The sequence below is a fragment of the Mus pahari genome, chromosome 17, assembly GCF_900095145.1.
Source record: "Mus pahari chromosome 17, PAHARI_EIJ_v1.1, whole genome shotgun sequence".
NCBI classification, from domain to species: Eukaryota; Metazoa; Chordata; class Mammalia; order Rodentia; family Muridae; genus Mus; species Mus pahari.
The window spans coordinates 39612952-39629237 of record NC_034606.1 but is presented as its reverse complement, the minus strand read 5'-3'; the positions used below and the strand labels follow the sequence as shown (position 1 = coordinate 39629237).

The 16286-nt window shown below is 54.9% G+C and overlaps 1 protein-coding gene across 4 annotated transcripts in view; it reads right to left on the bottom strand.

Moving 5' to 3' along the window:
• The window catches only part of Adgrb1 (adhesion G protein-coupled receptor B1), a 72271-nt gene that overhangs the window by 32386 nt on the left and 23599 nt on the right, over window positions 1-16286 (bottom strand). For 3 of the 4 annotated variants that reach the window (XM_029547927.1, XM_029547930.1, XM_029547931.1), the window contains exons 6-17: window positions 15915-16079; window positions 15473-15646; window positions 14760-14924; window positions 14559-14660; window positions 13104-13210; window positions 12769-12963; window positions 12162-12230; window positions 11458-11566; window positions 8544-8687; window positions 7964-8039; window positions 7669-7771; window positions 6272-6315 (exon numbers count right to left, since the gene is read on the bottom strand). In XM_029547927.1, coding sequence (XP_029403787.1) covers window positions 6272-6315; window positions 7669-7771; window positions 7964-8039; window positions 8544-8687; window positions 11458-11566; window positions 12162-12230; window positions 12769-12963; window positions 13104-13210; window positions 14559-14660; window positions 14760-14924; window positions 15473-15646; window positions 15915-16079 — 1453 coding nt within the window. The remainder of the gene's footprint in view (window positions 1-6271; window positions 6316-7668; window positions 7772-7963; window positions 8040-8543; window positions 8688-11457; window positions 11567-12161; window positions 12231-12768; window positions 12964-13103; window positions 13211-14558; window positions 14661-14759; window positions 14925-15472; window positions 15647-15914; window positions 16080-16286) is intronic. The other variant, XM_029547929.1, reaches the window with a different exon arrangement.

Genomic DNA, 16286 nt, shown 5'->3' with positions numbered 1-16286 from the left:
AAGCTCCACAGCATGGTGGCATTGCTTTGTCCAGTGTGCTCTCCTTCACCGGCACCGGTGACCCTCTGCTTGCCGTGAGCACGTGACTGCCCTGCCAGCAACATCAGCCTGTCTTGAGGATGTTACTGTCCCCCAAATTCAACAGTTTTCTTCAGCTTCATGTACCCAGCACAGTGCTGATGCGTGATCCTCCCTCTGGAACCTCAGTGTGCTCCCTGACAGGCCAGGGCAGGAAGAGCAGACAGACAGACAGACAGACAGACAGCCTTCATGATTGCTTTTGCCACTGCCACCTTCCTTGCTGCACCTCACTGTTCACCTGATCCAGCGGACCTGGTCACCTCCATCATTCCGACACTTCCAGGCAAGGGCCAGGAGCAGGCTCCTACACCACCCGATCCTCCCAGCTAACTGCAAAGTGTTTCTGTTGTGTCTTCCTTTCCATGCGTCCTGCAATCTGAGAACAGGACCCACACCAACTCTACTTCTCCCAAGTCGTGTCTGAGGCCAGAGAGCCTACTTAATCTCCACATCTAAAAAGAGGTATGGTGATTATAAAAGTCCCCCATCCCGGGCCAGGCCCAGGCAGCCGCTTCCTTGCCTGTATGTTCTCTGCCCCACTCTCTACCTCTCTCTCCTTGGACCTCCCCCTGCAGCTCCACCAACTCCAATTGCATTCTGCTGGGCTTCTGTGCACCCTGTGCTGTAGCCTTGGACTCCTGCTCCCTCCTCCCATGGTGCCCTCCAGGCAACCAGCATGCCCCACTGGCCTATGGGATAGCACTGTGCCTATGAGGCTTCTGACCCTCAGCACATCATCAACCAGGACAACAGCCCATTTCATAGGTGGAGAAAACAAGGCTCAACACGACGGAAGCTTGCCCACATAATCAGGTAGTCAGACAAAGGCCTCTGGTTCATTTGCAGTAGGCATAAGGAGCCCACATGCCCCACTGGCTCAGCCTTGGGAGTGGATGAGAATGTTGTAGGCAAAAGCCCAGCACTCTGGGACAAGGTGGGAACCTGCAGGACAAGTGGACCCCTGGAGTGGCAAAGGGTGATGGGAAAGCCCTTCAGTCCCGCCCCAGCTCAAATCCTCCATTCACTCTGAAGCTCCTCATTGCCGTGCATCGAAGGAAGCAGCTGTGGGCAGAGTATCAAGGTAAGGCTTCTTGTAGGGAAAAAAAAAAAAAAAAGCAGCTCACTCTTGTAATCCCAGCTGAGGCAGAAGAATTGCCATGAGTTGCAGGTCACCTGAATTACTGAATGTGATCCTGTCTCCACAAGGGAGGAAAGAAAAGAGAGGAGACAAAGGAATGTGAGGGTAATGAGGAGGAAGTCAAGTCAGGCAGGGACAGCTTGGTGGGGACAGTGCCACCTCACAAGCCCGAGGACCCTATGGAGTCCTGAAAGTAAGTCTTCCTGCCCCATCATAGAGTTGGGAACTGAAGCCCAGGCTTGCATAGCCAGTGTGGGCAGAATCAAGCACTCCGTAGCTGGAAAAGGTTGGATTATGGGATCCCAAAGACCAGCAGCCCTCGGAGAAGGACTCAGCTGGTACCCAGGGGCATCCTGCTGGGTGTATTCGGAGGCAAGTGTAGGGAGGGGAGCTGGACTTTGTCCTGTGTTCAAGGAGTAAAGGATGGAGTGAAAGAATGAATGAATAGGTGAATTACCACTCTCCCCAGGGAGAAGGTAACCTAGATAAGAGGGGACACACTCATTTCCTGGATCTCATTTCCTGGACATCTGCTGCAAGACCACTGTGTGCCTTACACAGTCAGGACCCTGTGGATAAGACCCGGTGTCTACCCCAAGGTAACACCAGAGACAGGCTGCATCGCTGATGGAAAGATGGGGGACAAGAAGATGGGAGCCCATAGCAAAGCAGGTTCAGAGCAGATGTTCCAGCCCAACCCCAAATTCTGGATGGGGTGAGGGTCTTGGTCCTGTGTGTGCCTAATGGCCCTATGCACCTCCTCCAGCTCTCCAACCCAGAGGCCCCTGTAAGAAGCCACCTTAAATTCACTCTGCCCTGCTCCCTTCTGCTTCCTTTGTCCCAGTAGGAGCAAACACAATGACGAGCGACAGACAGGCACAAGTGGCCCTGTCAAGTCTGCCTGGCATTGCTACCTGTCCACTCCAAGGAGATGGACTTTTAAAGGGGCAGACTCTGAAGCTGGAGAGATGGCTCAGCGGTGAAGAGCACTGACTGCTCTTCCAGAAGTCCTGAGTTCAGTTCCCAGCAACCACATGGTGGCCCACAACCATCTGTAATGGGATCCCATGCCCTCTTCTGGTGTGTCTGAAGACAGCCACAGTGTACTCATAAAATAAAGGGACAGACTTTTGGACTGGGCAATAGTGACACACACCTTTAACACCAGAACTTGGGAGGCAGAGGTAGACAAATCTCCGACTTTGAGGTCAGCTTGGTTTACAGAGTGAGTTCTAGGACAGACAAGGCTACACAGAGAAACCCTGTCTCAAACAAACAAACAAACAAACAAACAAACAGAGGGGTGGACTCCTAAGATATGCTTTTGCCCGGGTGTGCAGAGAGGGTTCCTGAACGTAGTGGGAGCCTTCAAGCCTAAGGTCAGGCTCTTTGGCTGTGAACCTGGGTGTCAGAGGACTGGGACAGGAGCTCTGTGAGAGAACTGGGTGGACCTAGTGGGACTTAGGAGATCCACCCAGGAAAGAATCAAGAGTTTGAAAAGGAATGCTTTGGAGAGGGACAGCTCTGTCAATGCCCGAGGTCAGAGCTCAGGCCTTTCTGTATGACAAGGGCCCCACTTCCTGTGACATCCGGTCCCCTTTCAGGCACCTGCTTGTCCTCTAGATCTCATTCTCCATTCAGTCATTCACCCTGTACCCCTGCGGTCCACACCCCGCTCCACCCCACTCCTGAGCTCCTACCTTACTTACTCGTTGCCCAGCACTGACCACCATGACCCGATCATCCATCTTGCCCTGCTTCCTGATACCCATTCCCACAAACCAGTTCTCATCCTAACAGGTGGCAGAAGACTCTGGGAATACACACGTGACTGTCACTGTCCCCCTCAATGGAGAGACACAAAGCTGGGGCTTTCTGGGGATGCAGCATGGTTAGTATATTCCAGCCAGGACTTCTCCTCTTCCTCTTCCTCCTCCTCCCCCTCCTCCTCCCTTCTTATCCCAGGCTCTCACAGTCAATGGCCATGATTCGCTAGGCTGGTAGAAACAAAGCACTTGAATCCCGTTGCCAATCTAGAGTTCAAGACCCAGAGCCAGTGACACAGATGACAGACATTACATAAGGATAGGATTACATCAGAGGCTCTGAACAAATGTTTAAGGCACCCAGACAGGCATCTCCGGCGGTTACACTACCAGAGTCCTTGCAGGCGTGTGGATATTCCTAGAGGAAAGGGAGGAAGAGGGTCTACACTGTAGGTGAGAACCCTTGGTCTGCTCTCTACATGAATGTGTCTCACTATCAGCTGTTACATGTGCCTGGAGGAGAAGGTGATCCCCGAAGCATGTGTCATATATGGAATGACTATCACAGAGTATCCATGGAGACATAAACGGTTCCAACGGAGCCAAGGAGCAGGACTCACCCTAGGACCAAGATCAGGGTTCAGTGTGTAATGAGGGTCAGAATCCATGTGTGACCAGAGACAGAGCTCAGTGTATGGCCAGGATCAGGGCTCAGAGTATGACCAGGATTAAGGCTCAGAACATGGACAAGGTCACGGCTTGGAGTGTGCCCAGAGTCAGGTCTCACTGAGCTCAGGATCAGGACTCTGTGTTTGATAAGAATTAGTATTCAGTGTGTGAGCTACATCAAGGCTCAGTGTATGAGCAGGATCCAGGCTCAGTATGTAGTTAGGAAAAAATGTATGACTAAGGTCAGAGCTCAGTGTGTAACTAAGATCAGGGCTCAGTTTGTGATGAGAGCCAGCATTTAGTGTCTGAATGGGAGCTTGGTGTGTGACTAGTGTTAAAGCTGAACCTGTGACCATGATGAGCATTTGACCAGAGCTAGAGTTCAATATCCCAGGTAGGGTCAGCACTCAGGTATGACCAGTGTCTGGTCTCAGCCCTCTTCCAGGTGGGGATCTGGACTCTGCCCTAGATTAGCATGGTTTGGTTATGGATCACAAGTCTATCAGGTAGCAGTCACAGAAGGCTGTCCTCTCCCCCTAGTGGCCAGGCCGTTCCTTGGCCCCCTGGCCTATTCTCAGCCAAGCACAGGCAAGCGCAGGCCACATTGAAGTAGGCCACTGCTCTGCCCCCTCTAGGACAATAGGAAAACACTCACACTCACAAGTCATAGTCAAAGTAATGGCCACAAGCTATGGACTGAAGAGCCAGCCACTCAGCCTAGGGGAGATGGGTGGCTGTGACTTGGAGAAGTTACAAAAGCCAGCCTGTCCACCATCTATTCCCCCTGTAGCCTCAGCTCAAGCATTCTAGATGCCTGTTCTGAGAAGCCCCCTCAATCACCATTGGGCTTCCGGCTGGTTGTAGCCTCTGGAGTCCTTGTAATATGTAAGTGGAGGAGTGATGCCAGGATGGACTTGTGTCTCTGCCTAGATGCGGGTCACTCAGCTGAATAGCTACCACTCTGCTTTCCTGGGGCCTGACCTCCCATGGTCCAGTTCTCTAGGGCTGGGGCAGATCCGGAAGGCTGAGGTCACTACCAAGAGCTGTAAAAAAAACAGGGCAGGCGGAGGCCACACTAACTTAAAACCTCTGAGAGCTCACCAGGGTCCTTTAGCTGTCCTGATCCTACCCAATGTCAGGCAGCTGCCAGCTCCAAGGACAGGAGCCTCAACTCATGGGGCGTCTGATGGGCTATAGCCTGGTGAGGGACAGTGTCCTTGACCTGTCTGGGACCTCAGAAATATTGATGGGCTCGCCCCACCAGGAGGCTGGTCTTCATGTTACTAGGAAGAGGGAGGAGTCTGCAAGGTGCCAGGATGGACTAAGAGGGTGAACAGGTTGGTGGCTCCTCAGACACACGCACCGCATGGAGCTTGCCAGAACCTTGTGTAGCAATCAGCCTATCCCACAACATGCACACACAGAGGCCACTATGCCCCTGCTCAAAAACTTGCCATACAAGCTGCTGTTCTGACCTCCTGGTAGGGCAAGACCTGACACTCATTTGGACCGACTTTTCTACTGTGCACCGTCCCTCTTCCCTGAGATGCAGAACGGAGTAACTAGGACCTCAGGACTCTCATCAGTGTTCACAGTCACCAGAAGATGACTGTGGCAGACAATTACCCCCACACGATAGCTAACAGTTAGCCACCAGCACCCCGTTATCCTGCCTCCTGCTCAAGCTTCCTCGGCCTCCCTGAGCCCCCCACCCCCGCCCCGCCCAGCCTCCCTGCTGATGCTGCGGTTGCACCTCTCTCAGAACCTTCTTCATCTCCCAAGCCGGTCGCCTTCCCGGATGCTTAGGGCACACCCATAACTGCACAACCCACAGCATCTGGGCTCGTTGCACACACTGCCAGCACCTGGGACCACTTGAGTTCCCATACCACCCACCCAGGGGAAGGGGACAAGGTCTCTGTTCCTTACTTCCAACGAGATCATCCTAAATACATGCGGAGGCCAAAGGGCACACACGGCCCCACCTCCAGGCCTTCCCCAAACCTTCAACCCAACCAAGTTCCTGACTTCCCCCACCACTATTCCAGCCTGCCTCAGGAGGTCCCTCCAGGCATCCCTTTCATTTCACCGGGGCCTCTTATTCTAGCCAGGACGCCCCACTCATTGACAGAGTGCCCTGGAGCAGGCTGGTGACCACTATGTCCTTGAGAAGGCCTGAGCACAAGGCCCAGGGTCATATGCTGCTAGGGATACCTGGATCCCTCCCCTCCCCTGATTGGCTGGAGTCTCGGGGTCCTCAAACCCTGAAGCTGTCTTAGTCCACACGGCTACTACATTCCTGATTCTTAGTGCTTGATACGTGCACCAACCCCAAAACCAGGGCAGAAGAGCCTGAATGCCCGACCTCAGCACCCAGCTAGGACACATCCCTCCGGCCCTCCTCTCCAAGCCATGGACTTTCCTAGGAGAATAAGGAGGGCAAACCAATTGGTTCTGAAGCCAGACCTGGGCAGGCAGAAAGGGAGGACCATGTAGATGTACCAGAGGCCAGAGGTTTCAGAGAATGGCGGTAAACCTGCCCTCCACTACCCCAGCATGCCGCAAGCTCTTCCCACCATCCTAGGGCCCCAGGGCTACGAAGCCCAAAAGAACTTACCCATCTGTCTCATCCCACAGGATACAGGTCTGGTTGGTAGTGCCCTAAGAGATAAGAAAGGGAGGTCAGGGCCACTGTTACATTTAGCCCCAAACTGGGTCACTGAATCCACTCATGGGGGCCCTACACATGCTGCTGGTGCCATTGCTCAAAAGACTGCATTGTGTAAGGGGGAAGAAAAAAAAAAAACCCTGAAGTTCAGAGCAGAGAGGAGTGGCTTTAAGTCAGTTAGGCCCGGCTTGACCCTCTCTCTCCAGTGCCCAACACAAGGCTTCAGTTCCTGCCCAGACCCCATGATAGGGCTGCGCTAAAGGACAAAAGTCTTAGGGTGAAGTGGCAGATGTGCCTAAGGGAGTGGGGGAATGAGGGGGAAGCTGCCCTGTCGCTGTCCTTGGTCCTGGAAGCAGGACCTGAAGAGTATTGCAGGGCCCCATCCCCCGTGAGAGCTACTTGGCTCAGCACTGGAGAAAAGGGAGGGAGCCCACCACAGTGGGGTCTGTCTATGCTATGCTCACAGTAGCTCTAGGCCTTGAAGACTCACGGAAATTACTTGTTCCTGTTTGATAAAGGAAGGAAGCCAAGGTGCAGAGAAGGTAAAAAAAAAACTCCCCCAAGGTCACAAAGGAACAAAGGACAGGTTTGAGTTCTTCCTGAGACTCCCCCCACCCCGGGCCTGAGGGCTAGGTCCTGGCACTGCCATATCCTGGCTGAGTAATGCAGTTGCCTTACCCCCTTGGGGTTCTTACTCAACCCAACCGGAAGCAGAGACAGCGGGATGCAGGAGCTTCAGCTCATGTCTTTGAAAAGTCATACAAGAGGGCTGACAGCCACTAAGGTCTCCTCATGCCCATCAAGGTATCCCTGGAGCTGGGGACCTGCCAGGGTCTCACAGTAGTGGCCTGGCATCCTAAGGAGTTTTGGAAGGATGCCGTTGGCACTGTCATCCCGAAGGCCCTGCATGATGGAGCCTGCTGGTCAGTCCTGACTCTGGCAGAAGGTGGCTCTCACACGTTCCCAGCAACCTGGGCAGGGAAGGGAGCAACTCCTAGGGATTTGGAGCCCTGGTTTGGGGTAGATGGCCTGTCACGCAGCTCCCAGGATGCTGGGTCATGGGCACAGGAAATAGCAAGCAGATTCCCTCTGGGGATCAGAGTCTAGAGTGGAGGCATAGAGCACGGGATTAGGGTTAGGACGCAGGTCAGAAATGGGCTATAGTTCAGCATCCACATCAACCTGCTACGTCGCCCTGGGTGCCTGAAGACTGCTTCCTCTCTTGAAATTCAGGCGAGAGCCACTTTGCTTAGGACCCCAAAAGCTACTGCCCGGGAGGAGTGTACGGGGATGCACTCAGAACTGATGAAGGTGCCCGGGTACCCACACACGCGGGCAGCACTCACGTTGTACATGTGGGCAAACTCGATCTCCAAGGGTGTGAGCAGCGATCGAGGCGGGGGTTTCACAGTCACGGAGATGACCTTAGAGTTGAGGACGGTTGTGTTCCTGGGGGACATCCAAGCAGCAAAGGCTGTCACAGGTGTGGGGTGGCACTGAGCCAGCCTTGTAGCCCAGCCCCAGTCTCAGGACATGCTTTGCGCACCGCCCCCCCCCCCCCATACCACCATGCCCAGCCTACCAATCCCTTACTGGTCACCTGTAGGAGCTCAGGCTATCTCCCCTTTCCAAGTCACCCACCTCTGCAGGGCCAGGAAGCTGCCCAAGTTTCGGTAGAGCACAGTACCAACCACGAACACAGATGAATCGTCAGCTTCTGGAAGGGAACACACGTTACCCCAACCCTGCCCACTACCCCGCACCTCGCCCCAGTGGCCTCCACTGTCTCATCGATATGGTCATGTCCAAGGTCCTGACAAGAGAAGGCATGTCCCATCACAGATGCAGTGGTGCAGCTGGAATCTGGGGCAACAACCTGGACTTTATATGGGGAGAAGGAACTCGCTCATCTCCTCAAGTGATCTCACAAGAGATATGGGCAGACAGGATACATTTCTTCCCCCCTGGGAAGCTGCGTCCTTGTTGCTGAGTGATCCACCCAACCCCTCGCACTCTGCCTAGCCTTCTGGTATGTTCTCCCATGGAGGGAAAGGGAGAGCTTCTGGCAAGGAGACGGCCTCGGGAGTAACAAGGAGTACCCGGGATACTCCCTGTCACTGGAGACAGTGCACTGAACCCTACTAGAAAATATCTCAAGTTGATGAGTCTCAGGTCCTAGGACCCTGGTTCTTCGCCAGCCCAGCCCATTCCCAAGCCTCACCTGCCAGCCCTGTGGAAAACACACTCTTGGACACGGTGACCCTGTCCTCTGGCACCTTGGCCCAGTCTCCTGTGGCACGCCAGCCCTTCATAGGGAAGCTGATGTCGGTGGCCCCACTGGCCGGAAGCTTGTGGATGCTGAGCACTGAAGCGGGGTAGGGGCGAGACAAACGGAGCATCACCTACCTGGAGTGGCAGCTGGGACCGAGGCAGTAGGCTTTGGTGCAAGATGGTGGTGAAAGTTTCCTGAGGCTGAGGGTGGGCAGGGCCCACATGGCCAGGTGTCTGTCAGGAGATCTAAGCCTGTGGACCCTAACTTCCAGGTTCCAGAGTCCCCAACCCCCACATGAGCAAAGTCTCCAGAGTCTAAAGATGGTCGGTAGGGACTGTATGAGACAGCAGGCCAGAATCCCTACAGGAAGTCTGTTTGTTTGTTTGTTTGTTTGTTTGTTTGTTTGTTTGTTTCGAGACAGGGTTTCCCTGTGCAGCCCTGGCTGTCCTGGAACTCACTCTGTAGACCAGGCTGGGCCGGTCTCGAACTCAGAAATCCGCCTGCCTCTGCCTCCCAAGAGCTGGGATTAAACGTGTGCGCCACCACTGTCTGGCTCCTACAGGAATTCTTATCTTGAGGATTCAGACCCGACCAGGTCCCGTCTGGCCTGGTGAGTACCGAGACTCAAGCTCAGTCACTAGGGCCAGGTAACTTCTGTGAGCACCGAAAGATCCGCAGGAGCTAAGCACCCGTCTTGCTTCCCACTATCCGCCCAACTCACTGGGGTCATGGGTCAACTCTGAGACCCATTTTCCAGCCTTCTCTCCCTCTATCAAGAAAGGTGGGGGTCGGGGGAGTATGTATGAGGTGACTGAGCTTCAGGCATAGTCTCTCTGGGTGAGAGAGGAACAGCAGATGCGAAAGGAGAATTCAGAAGTAGTCAGGTAGGCTGTTACTCTCCTGCAGCCTAGCCTGAGAAGTCTCTGCCAGGGGAACTCGTCCTTGGAGCCCTCCCAGTTCATGCAAGACCAGGCTCCAACCTAGCACCGACCTCAGCAGGACGGTCCCTTCTCTACCCCAGACGACATCTTAGATCTCTCTCCTTGCCACCCTGTCTTCCTCTAGCACATGCACACTGGGCTGGGAGACAGAGGGAGGGCCCTTGTAAGAGAGGTGGCTTTCCCAGCTCCCCTTCCATGCCCTGTAACCCACTCCATGCAAATGCTCTACCCTTTAACCACTGCCACAGCCTGGGGCTACCTGTAAAGTTATGGAAGAGCAGGAACTGCTGAGCTCTGGGCCACACTCCCAGGCACACTCATGTCCTTTCTACCTTTTGCTCTGTGCCACCTACCCTGCTTGGACAGGCTCAGCAGCCTCCCCACCTGGCCCTGCCCTCCTGGGACTCTGAGGCCTCGGGAGCCCGAGGATTCTCCCATAGTGCATCTCCATAAGGCATCTGCCTTACCAGAGGCCATGGGGACAGACAAACCTTCCTGAGCTGGCCCTTGGTGCTGAGAGTCTCCCATGGAAATGAGCACACAGCCTCGTTTGGCACTTGCTCTGAGCCTGTATGCAGGGTCATTACTGATGCTGAGGACATGTGGGCAGCAGACCCCTCTGGGTGTGGACATGGAGTGGAGGCATGGCTTGTCAGTGGTGACAGCAAAGGGGGTGTGACATCCCCATACAGAGTAGCCAGGAAGCCCCCTGCAGAGTCAACTCTACATAAACCCTGGGGGACTGGGGGGGGGGAAAGAGGGGCATATCCCAGGGAGACAGAAGAAAAGGGAAGAAAGGTTCTAGAAGTGGCAGAGAGCAGCAGGGTGAGATCAGACTATGGCAGCAGCCCCCTGAAAGATGGCCCTGTGGGGTGGAAGGTAGGGAGGCATGGAGGCAGAAGCGTGTGACTCCTAGGTTCTGAGGGGGAGCAGCATCAGGGGCTCAGACATGGGATTTTAGGGACATGCCTGGGATGGCATGTCAGGGCTTCACTGGACCTGCGATGGCAGGCTCAGATGGACACTGGGGACTTTGGCCCAGTTGGCTTTCAGGCCTTGAAAGGATGAGGTCAGAGGCATATAGCTTGGAAAGTCATGACACTAAAAGCCCATGGGGCCTGGAGCCTTGGCTGGAGGGTCAGATAAGCAAGAGGCCTAGTGAGGAAAAGGGACGCAGTTAGCCGGCAGGGCAAAGGGCCAGTCTGCCCTGGTGGAGGAAGAGGGGAGATGGAGGGCATGGACAGGTGTCCGTCTGGGGTGGAGTGGGGTCCAAGGACAGAAAACATCAGTCTCATGCTGTAAGCGTTGAGGACAGACCAGTGCACTAGTGAATGAGATGGAGACAGAGCCAGTGAAAGAGTAAAGCCAACTGCTGAGGGGCTGCAGTCCCATCCTTAGGGGGACATAGGGGTGGAACCTAGATCGGGAAACATCTCAAGCACTAATACATATCTGTGAGGACAGCTACCAGCTACCCTCCGAGCCACTGCCCAGTCTACATCTGGGATTACAGGTGTGCGCCACCACCGCCTGCCTCCATCTCCACTCTTATGGTACAGGAAGGTGGAAACAACAACCAGGCAAACCAGTCCTCCTGCCCCGCGGCTTTGTAGAACTGGAGGGCAGACAAACAGCAGCTGCAGAGGTGGCTCTGGGGTGGCAGGAGGAAGGAAGCCTCAACCTCAGAGGTGGCTGGATTCCTGAATGTGACCCTAGCATGAGATCTCCAGGTCCCTGCCTGGGTCTAAGGTCCCCAAAGGCTCCTGATGTCAGCCTTCTAAACTCGATCTAAGCCCCAGGCTACTTACTATGTGGCTGCAGAAGGGTGTGGTGATTTCTTATCTTATAGATGAGGGAGAAAAACAAAAATAAGGCAGAGACTCTGCCAAGAGTTACGGACCCGGGCCATGGGGGTAACTTACCCAGATTGTCTGTCACCTGGTAGGCGTCCCTCAAATCCTTCATGCGGAAGCCGATGACATCCACAAAGTCCTCCACCAGCCGAAAGAGCTCCTTGGCATTGGGGCCCATCTGAGATGGAGAGAGGTGGGGAAGCCCAAGCCGGGGAAGATGCTTGTGCCGCCCTTTCTTCTCCTGCCTTCTCCCCTCCTCTGCTACCTCTTTTTCTGGGCCCTGTGGGTCAGTCCCTTGCATAGCAGGGTAGCAGGCTCCTGGCTTCTAAGTGTCCACTTGCATTTTATGGACAAGATCAGAGAAGCTGCTGAGCACACCACAGGGGATCCTAATCTGGAGCAAGGGAAAGTGTTCCAAATACTCCCTGTGAGGGTTCCTGCCCTGGGGTTCGTGTGAAAGCAGGTTTGTGGTCAGCTGGAACAAAAAAGAGCAGATGGGGAAGACTCGCCACCCACCCCCACTCCCGATCCAGGACACACCCGGTTCTTCTCATTTATCCCCACGGAAAAGCCACTGTACTCTTTCAGGGGTAGAGAAATGAAACCCACAAAGTTAAGGGGTGTTTTCAAGGTCATGCAGTCAACAGGAAGCAGGGTTGAGGAGACCCAGGAAGGCCCCACCATGGCTGGCCTGGGGTGTAGAGGGCCTAGAGCTGCCTGCTCCTATCCCGATCCTGTGGCTAGCACTGAGGGTGCCCCACCTCCACACATACCAGCTGTGCCTCCTCCCATTTATCCCGGTTTTCTTCTGCCAGCAGGTTGCTGATGATCTGGACAAAGTTCTGGAAATACGAACCAGAGAAATGGAACAAGGCATTGGTGCATGAGGATGATCACAGCTCAGACCATGGCTAGGGTAAGGGCTCAGTTTATACTAGGACCAGGACTCAACCAATGACCAAGATCAGGACTCATTTAGTGACCGGGATCGAGGCTGTGTGTGACCAGGATCAAAGCACAGAGTGTAGCCAGAAATAGATCAAGGCTCAGTATGCGATTAGAGTGAGGGTGTATATGTGACCAAGGCCAGAGCTCAGTGTGTGAGCAGATTCCAGCACGATTGATTTAATCTATGGCCAGTGTGACATGGGTCAAAGGTTAAACTCAGTACATGACCTGGAACAGAAACCATCCTATGACCAGGCCAGGATTCAGTGTGTGACCATGTTTAAGACTCATTATTATGGTGTGATCATAGCCCAGTCCACACTCAACATTGGGGACTGAATCTCTGGCTGAGGTCTAGAGGTCGGTTCCTTTGACAGTTCCCCAAGTGTTCCCTGCTGGAGCTGCCCCCCCCCCCCCGCCCTCTGGAGTCACCTGCACATCCCCGGGCGTGGGGCTGTAGTAAGCCCTGCGGAAGATCTCTGTCATGTTCCTCAGGACATCAATGGTGGAGAGCAGGTCGCCGCTGTAGCTGGTGCCATCCTGCGAGATCTCCAGCAGTGTCTGAATGACCTCTGAGACCCCCTCTCCTGGCAGCCCCCGCTGAGCCTTCGCCAGGTGCTCTCGGGTCTGGGGAGATGGAAAAGGGCTGTATGCTGTCACCGCCAGGTCAGGGCCAGGGACCTCCGATGCCTGGAGGTTCCTAAAGCCCCCAATCTCGTGTCCAAAGAGTGGGGGTGATTTCCTGGAGCCCCTGGGGTCAACCTCACCATCATCTGGATGTTCCGGTAGTCGATGGAGACGCAGCGGATATAGGTTGGCGGCTCCCAGAAGGCGATGCCCTCCTCGTCCAGCTCACAGCGGCGCAGGATGAGGCCTGGAGAAACTTCCTTTCCTCACATGACTGCTCACCAAGAAGCTCTGGGGGATCCTACCCACAACCCTCAGGCAGAAGTGCTCTGCTTGGGACCCCAGGGACCTAGAAGCAGGCCGTGCTGGCTTTGTTCCTGTGTGCCACAAACTCCAGCCCTACTCTGGATCCTAACAAGAACCTTATCTTCAGGAACCGTGCTGTGTGAGGGTGGGATCCTCAGCCAACCAGGGACGTCTGGGGTCAGCCAGAGCCACTCTTGGAGACCCTTGCAATCTAGAGATCGAGGGACAGCTGTCCTCTAGCCCCTGGCCATATCCTGGGACATTTACAGAACTTCAGGTGGCTTCCTGACCCCTGGACACTCGTACAGCCTTTAGGAGCCATTTGGTAACATAAAAAATTGATACCCCAAAACGCAAAGCTCCACTCTCAGAGAGAAGGGCCCCCAGAAGACTCCTGAGCAGGGACAGTGGAGTAAATAAATGCATGAAGACAACCACACGGGATGTTTCAGGCCCTTTTACCAGACAGGAACATAGGGTGGCCTGATGCAGAAATGAGGAGAATACGGTGTAACCGTGAATGTAGAAAGAGGCCAGGGAAGGGCACCATGAGGGATGGGTGCTGCCTTTCTTCTGTTTCTATATGCCAGCAAGAAGGTGTAGCCAAGGATGGGGGCAGCAAGCATGGTTTGCAATACTCAGCACCTAGCACCTCCCCTGCCCCTCTGGGCCAATTTACCCACTGCCCACAGCAGCCCAGGGCAAAGGATTACCCCAAGTCCTCATGTTATAGAAGAGAAAACTGAAGATCAGAGAAACCAAGTCACTTCCCCAAAGTAATATAGTGAAGGATAGCAGAGTCGGAGTTTGAACTGGACTCCTAACCTCCCTCCCCGAGGCCTCCCAGGTACAGGAACTACCCACATCCTTTCAAAGTGAAGAAGGCCAGTGTATGAGGCTGGGCAGGCTCCTTTCCCATGGCGCCCATTCTGTTTTTCTTATTCTCTGAAAGTACTTCGTCAGCCCCCAGGGCTTACATAGGATTATAACTACCGGTGTTCAAAGGCAACGTTCCCTCCTGCTGACTGCAAACCCAGGGTAGGTATGTTGATTGCTCTCTGCCTGCTTCCCCGCTATACAGGGGCAATGGTAGAAGGATCATAGAGCTGTCTATACTCGAAAAGAGATCTCTCAAGCAGAAGGCTTGGTATGTGCCCTGCTATGCATGGACTCAGGACACAATGGCTGCCATGATGTCCTGGATGCCAGGAGCAACGTGAGCATTGGGTCTCAGACAAGGCCTATGGGGACAGCTGTCCAAAGATGACCTCTCAGATCACTACTCTTACCTGTAGCGTTGCGGGGACACCGGACTGCAGCCACCTCTCCAGCTGGAGTCTCCTTCCAGACCACGGCCCCAAAGTTGTCCTCGTCACAAATCTCATGGGGCTCTGCAAAGGGCCAGACAGTGAGGTGGACAGGGATGAGTGGCTGTGATAGCCAGTTCTTCCCCATCCTTCTGGGCCAGAATGCAGTGGGAAGGGTCTCACCAGGACATCGTTGAGCGCCACACTGTCGGTACTCGTCCTGGGGGCCCTGGCAGGCTGCTCCCCCAAAGAAAGGCCCAGAGCAGACACGCTCCCGTCGCTGGCTTCCACCTCCACATGTGACACTGCAGCTGCCCCATGAGGCCCAGGCCTGCCATTTGCCATCCACTGCAAGGGTGGCCAAACACAGGGCACAGATGGCAGGAAGGGGGAGGTAGGGCCCAGGATCAGTAGGGAAGTGGGGTCAGGGAGACATAGAGAAGCAGAGACATAGGGATGGGTCAAAGACAAAAGGCACAGGAGTGTTGGGCAAAGAGCCATGAGGAGACAGAGAATTGAGATCAACGAGGGAGAGGTCTGAAAGCAACTTGACTCTGAAAAGAAGCCGGATCTCATGTGCAGCTGAACCCTGTGACCTTTACTCCACGACTCCATCCTGAACCCGCTTAACACTTCACCCCACCCCATCCCTCTAAACTGCACTCAACCCCATCATTTTCGTCCTGTATGTTGTTGATCCCCCAAACCCTACCCTGCACCCCGACCCGACCATACTACCCTTAACCCCGACTCCATCTTCACCGCCCTGTACTTTCATCCTGACACTGTCACCTGAACTCCAATCCCATTTCTACCCTTTACCAACCCTCAACGGCCATACCTCCCCAGTGGGCACCACCCTTTGTCCCCACTGAGCCCTGAGAGGGCATCCTGACCTGGGCATTGCTGCAGGAAGCAGTCTCGAGTCTCCACCCAGTGGCCCTGGCACTCAGCGCCTCCATAGGAAGGACCGTTGCACTCTCGAGTCCGCTGCTGGCGGCCTTGGGAGCAACTGGCAGAGCAGGTGCTCCAGCTGGACCATTCATTCCAGTTTCCATCCACTGCCCGGCCCGGGGGAGGAAGGGAACACGAAGCTGGTGTGAACACCCAGAACCCCAAAGCCTGGCCTGGGACACATAAGGACACCCCAGGGACACCATGCAACAACCCACCTGGGACTAGGGAAGGAGCACCACAGGGTCATATCTCAAACTAGTGTGGTCTGAGGTTTTAACCTCTGAGCACCCTGAGGTGAACCTGAGGTGGATCAAGCTGGGCTCAGGAACTGGCAAGTGGCCAGTTCTCCCACTCCACTGCCACTCACTCCCTCTCACCTACCAGGGCACAGAGCAATGTTGCAGAACTTGGTTTGCTTCTCAGGACCCTCACAGGGGTTGCCTCCAAACTGAGGGGGCCTGCAGGTACGAGTGCGGTCACGGAAGCCACGGCCACAGGTGCTGGAGCAGAGGCTCCAGGGTGACCACTCATCCCAGGCTCCATGCACTATAGAGAGACAGGAAGCCACAATTGGTCCCCTTGTGCAGAGGCCCCACCCCACCACCCTTAGCCCCACCCACCTAGTCTCTGCCACACCCACCCTGGGCTCTGCCCCACCCACCCTGGGCTCTGATCCACCCACCCTGGGCTCTGACCCACCCACCTGCGCTCTGCCACACCCACCCTGGGCTCTGCCCCACCCACCCTGGCTCG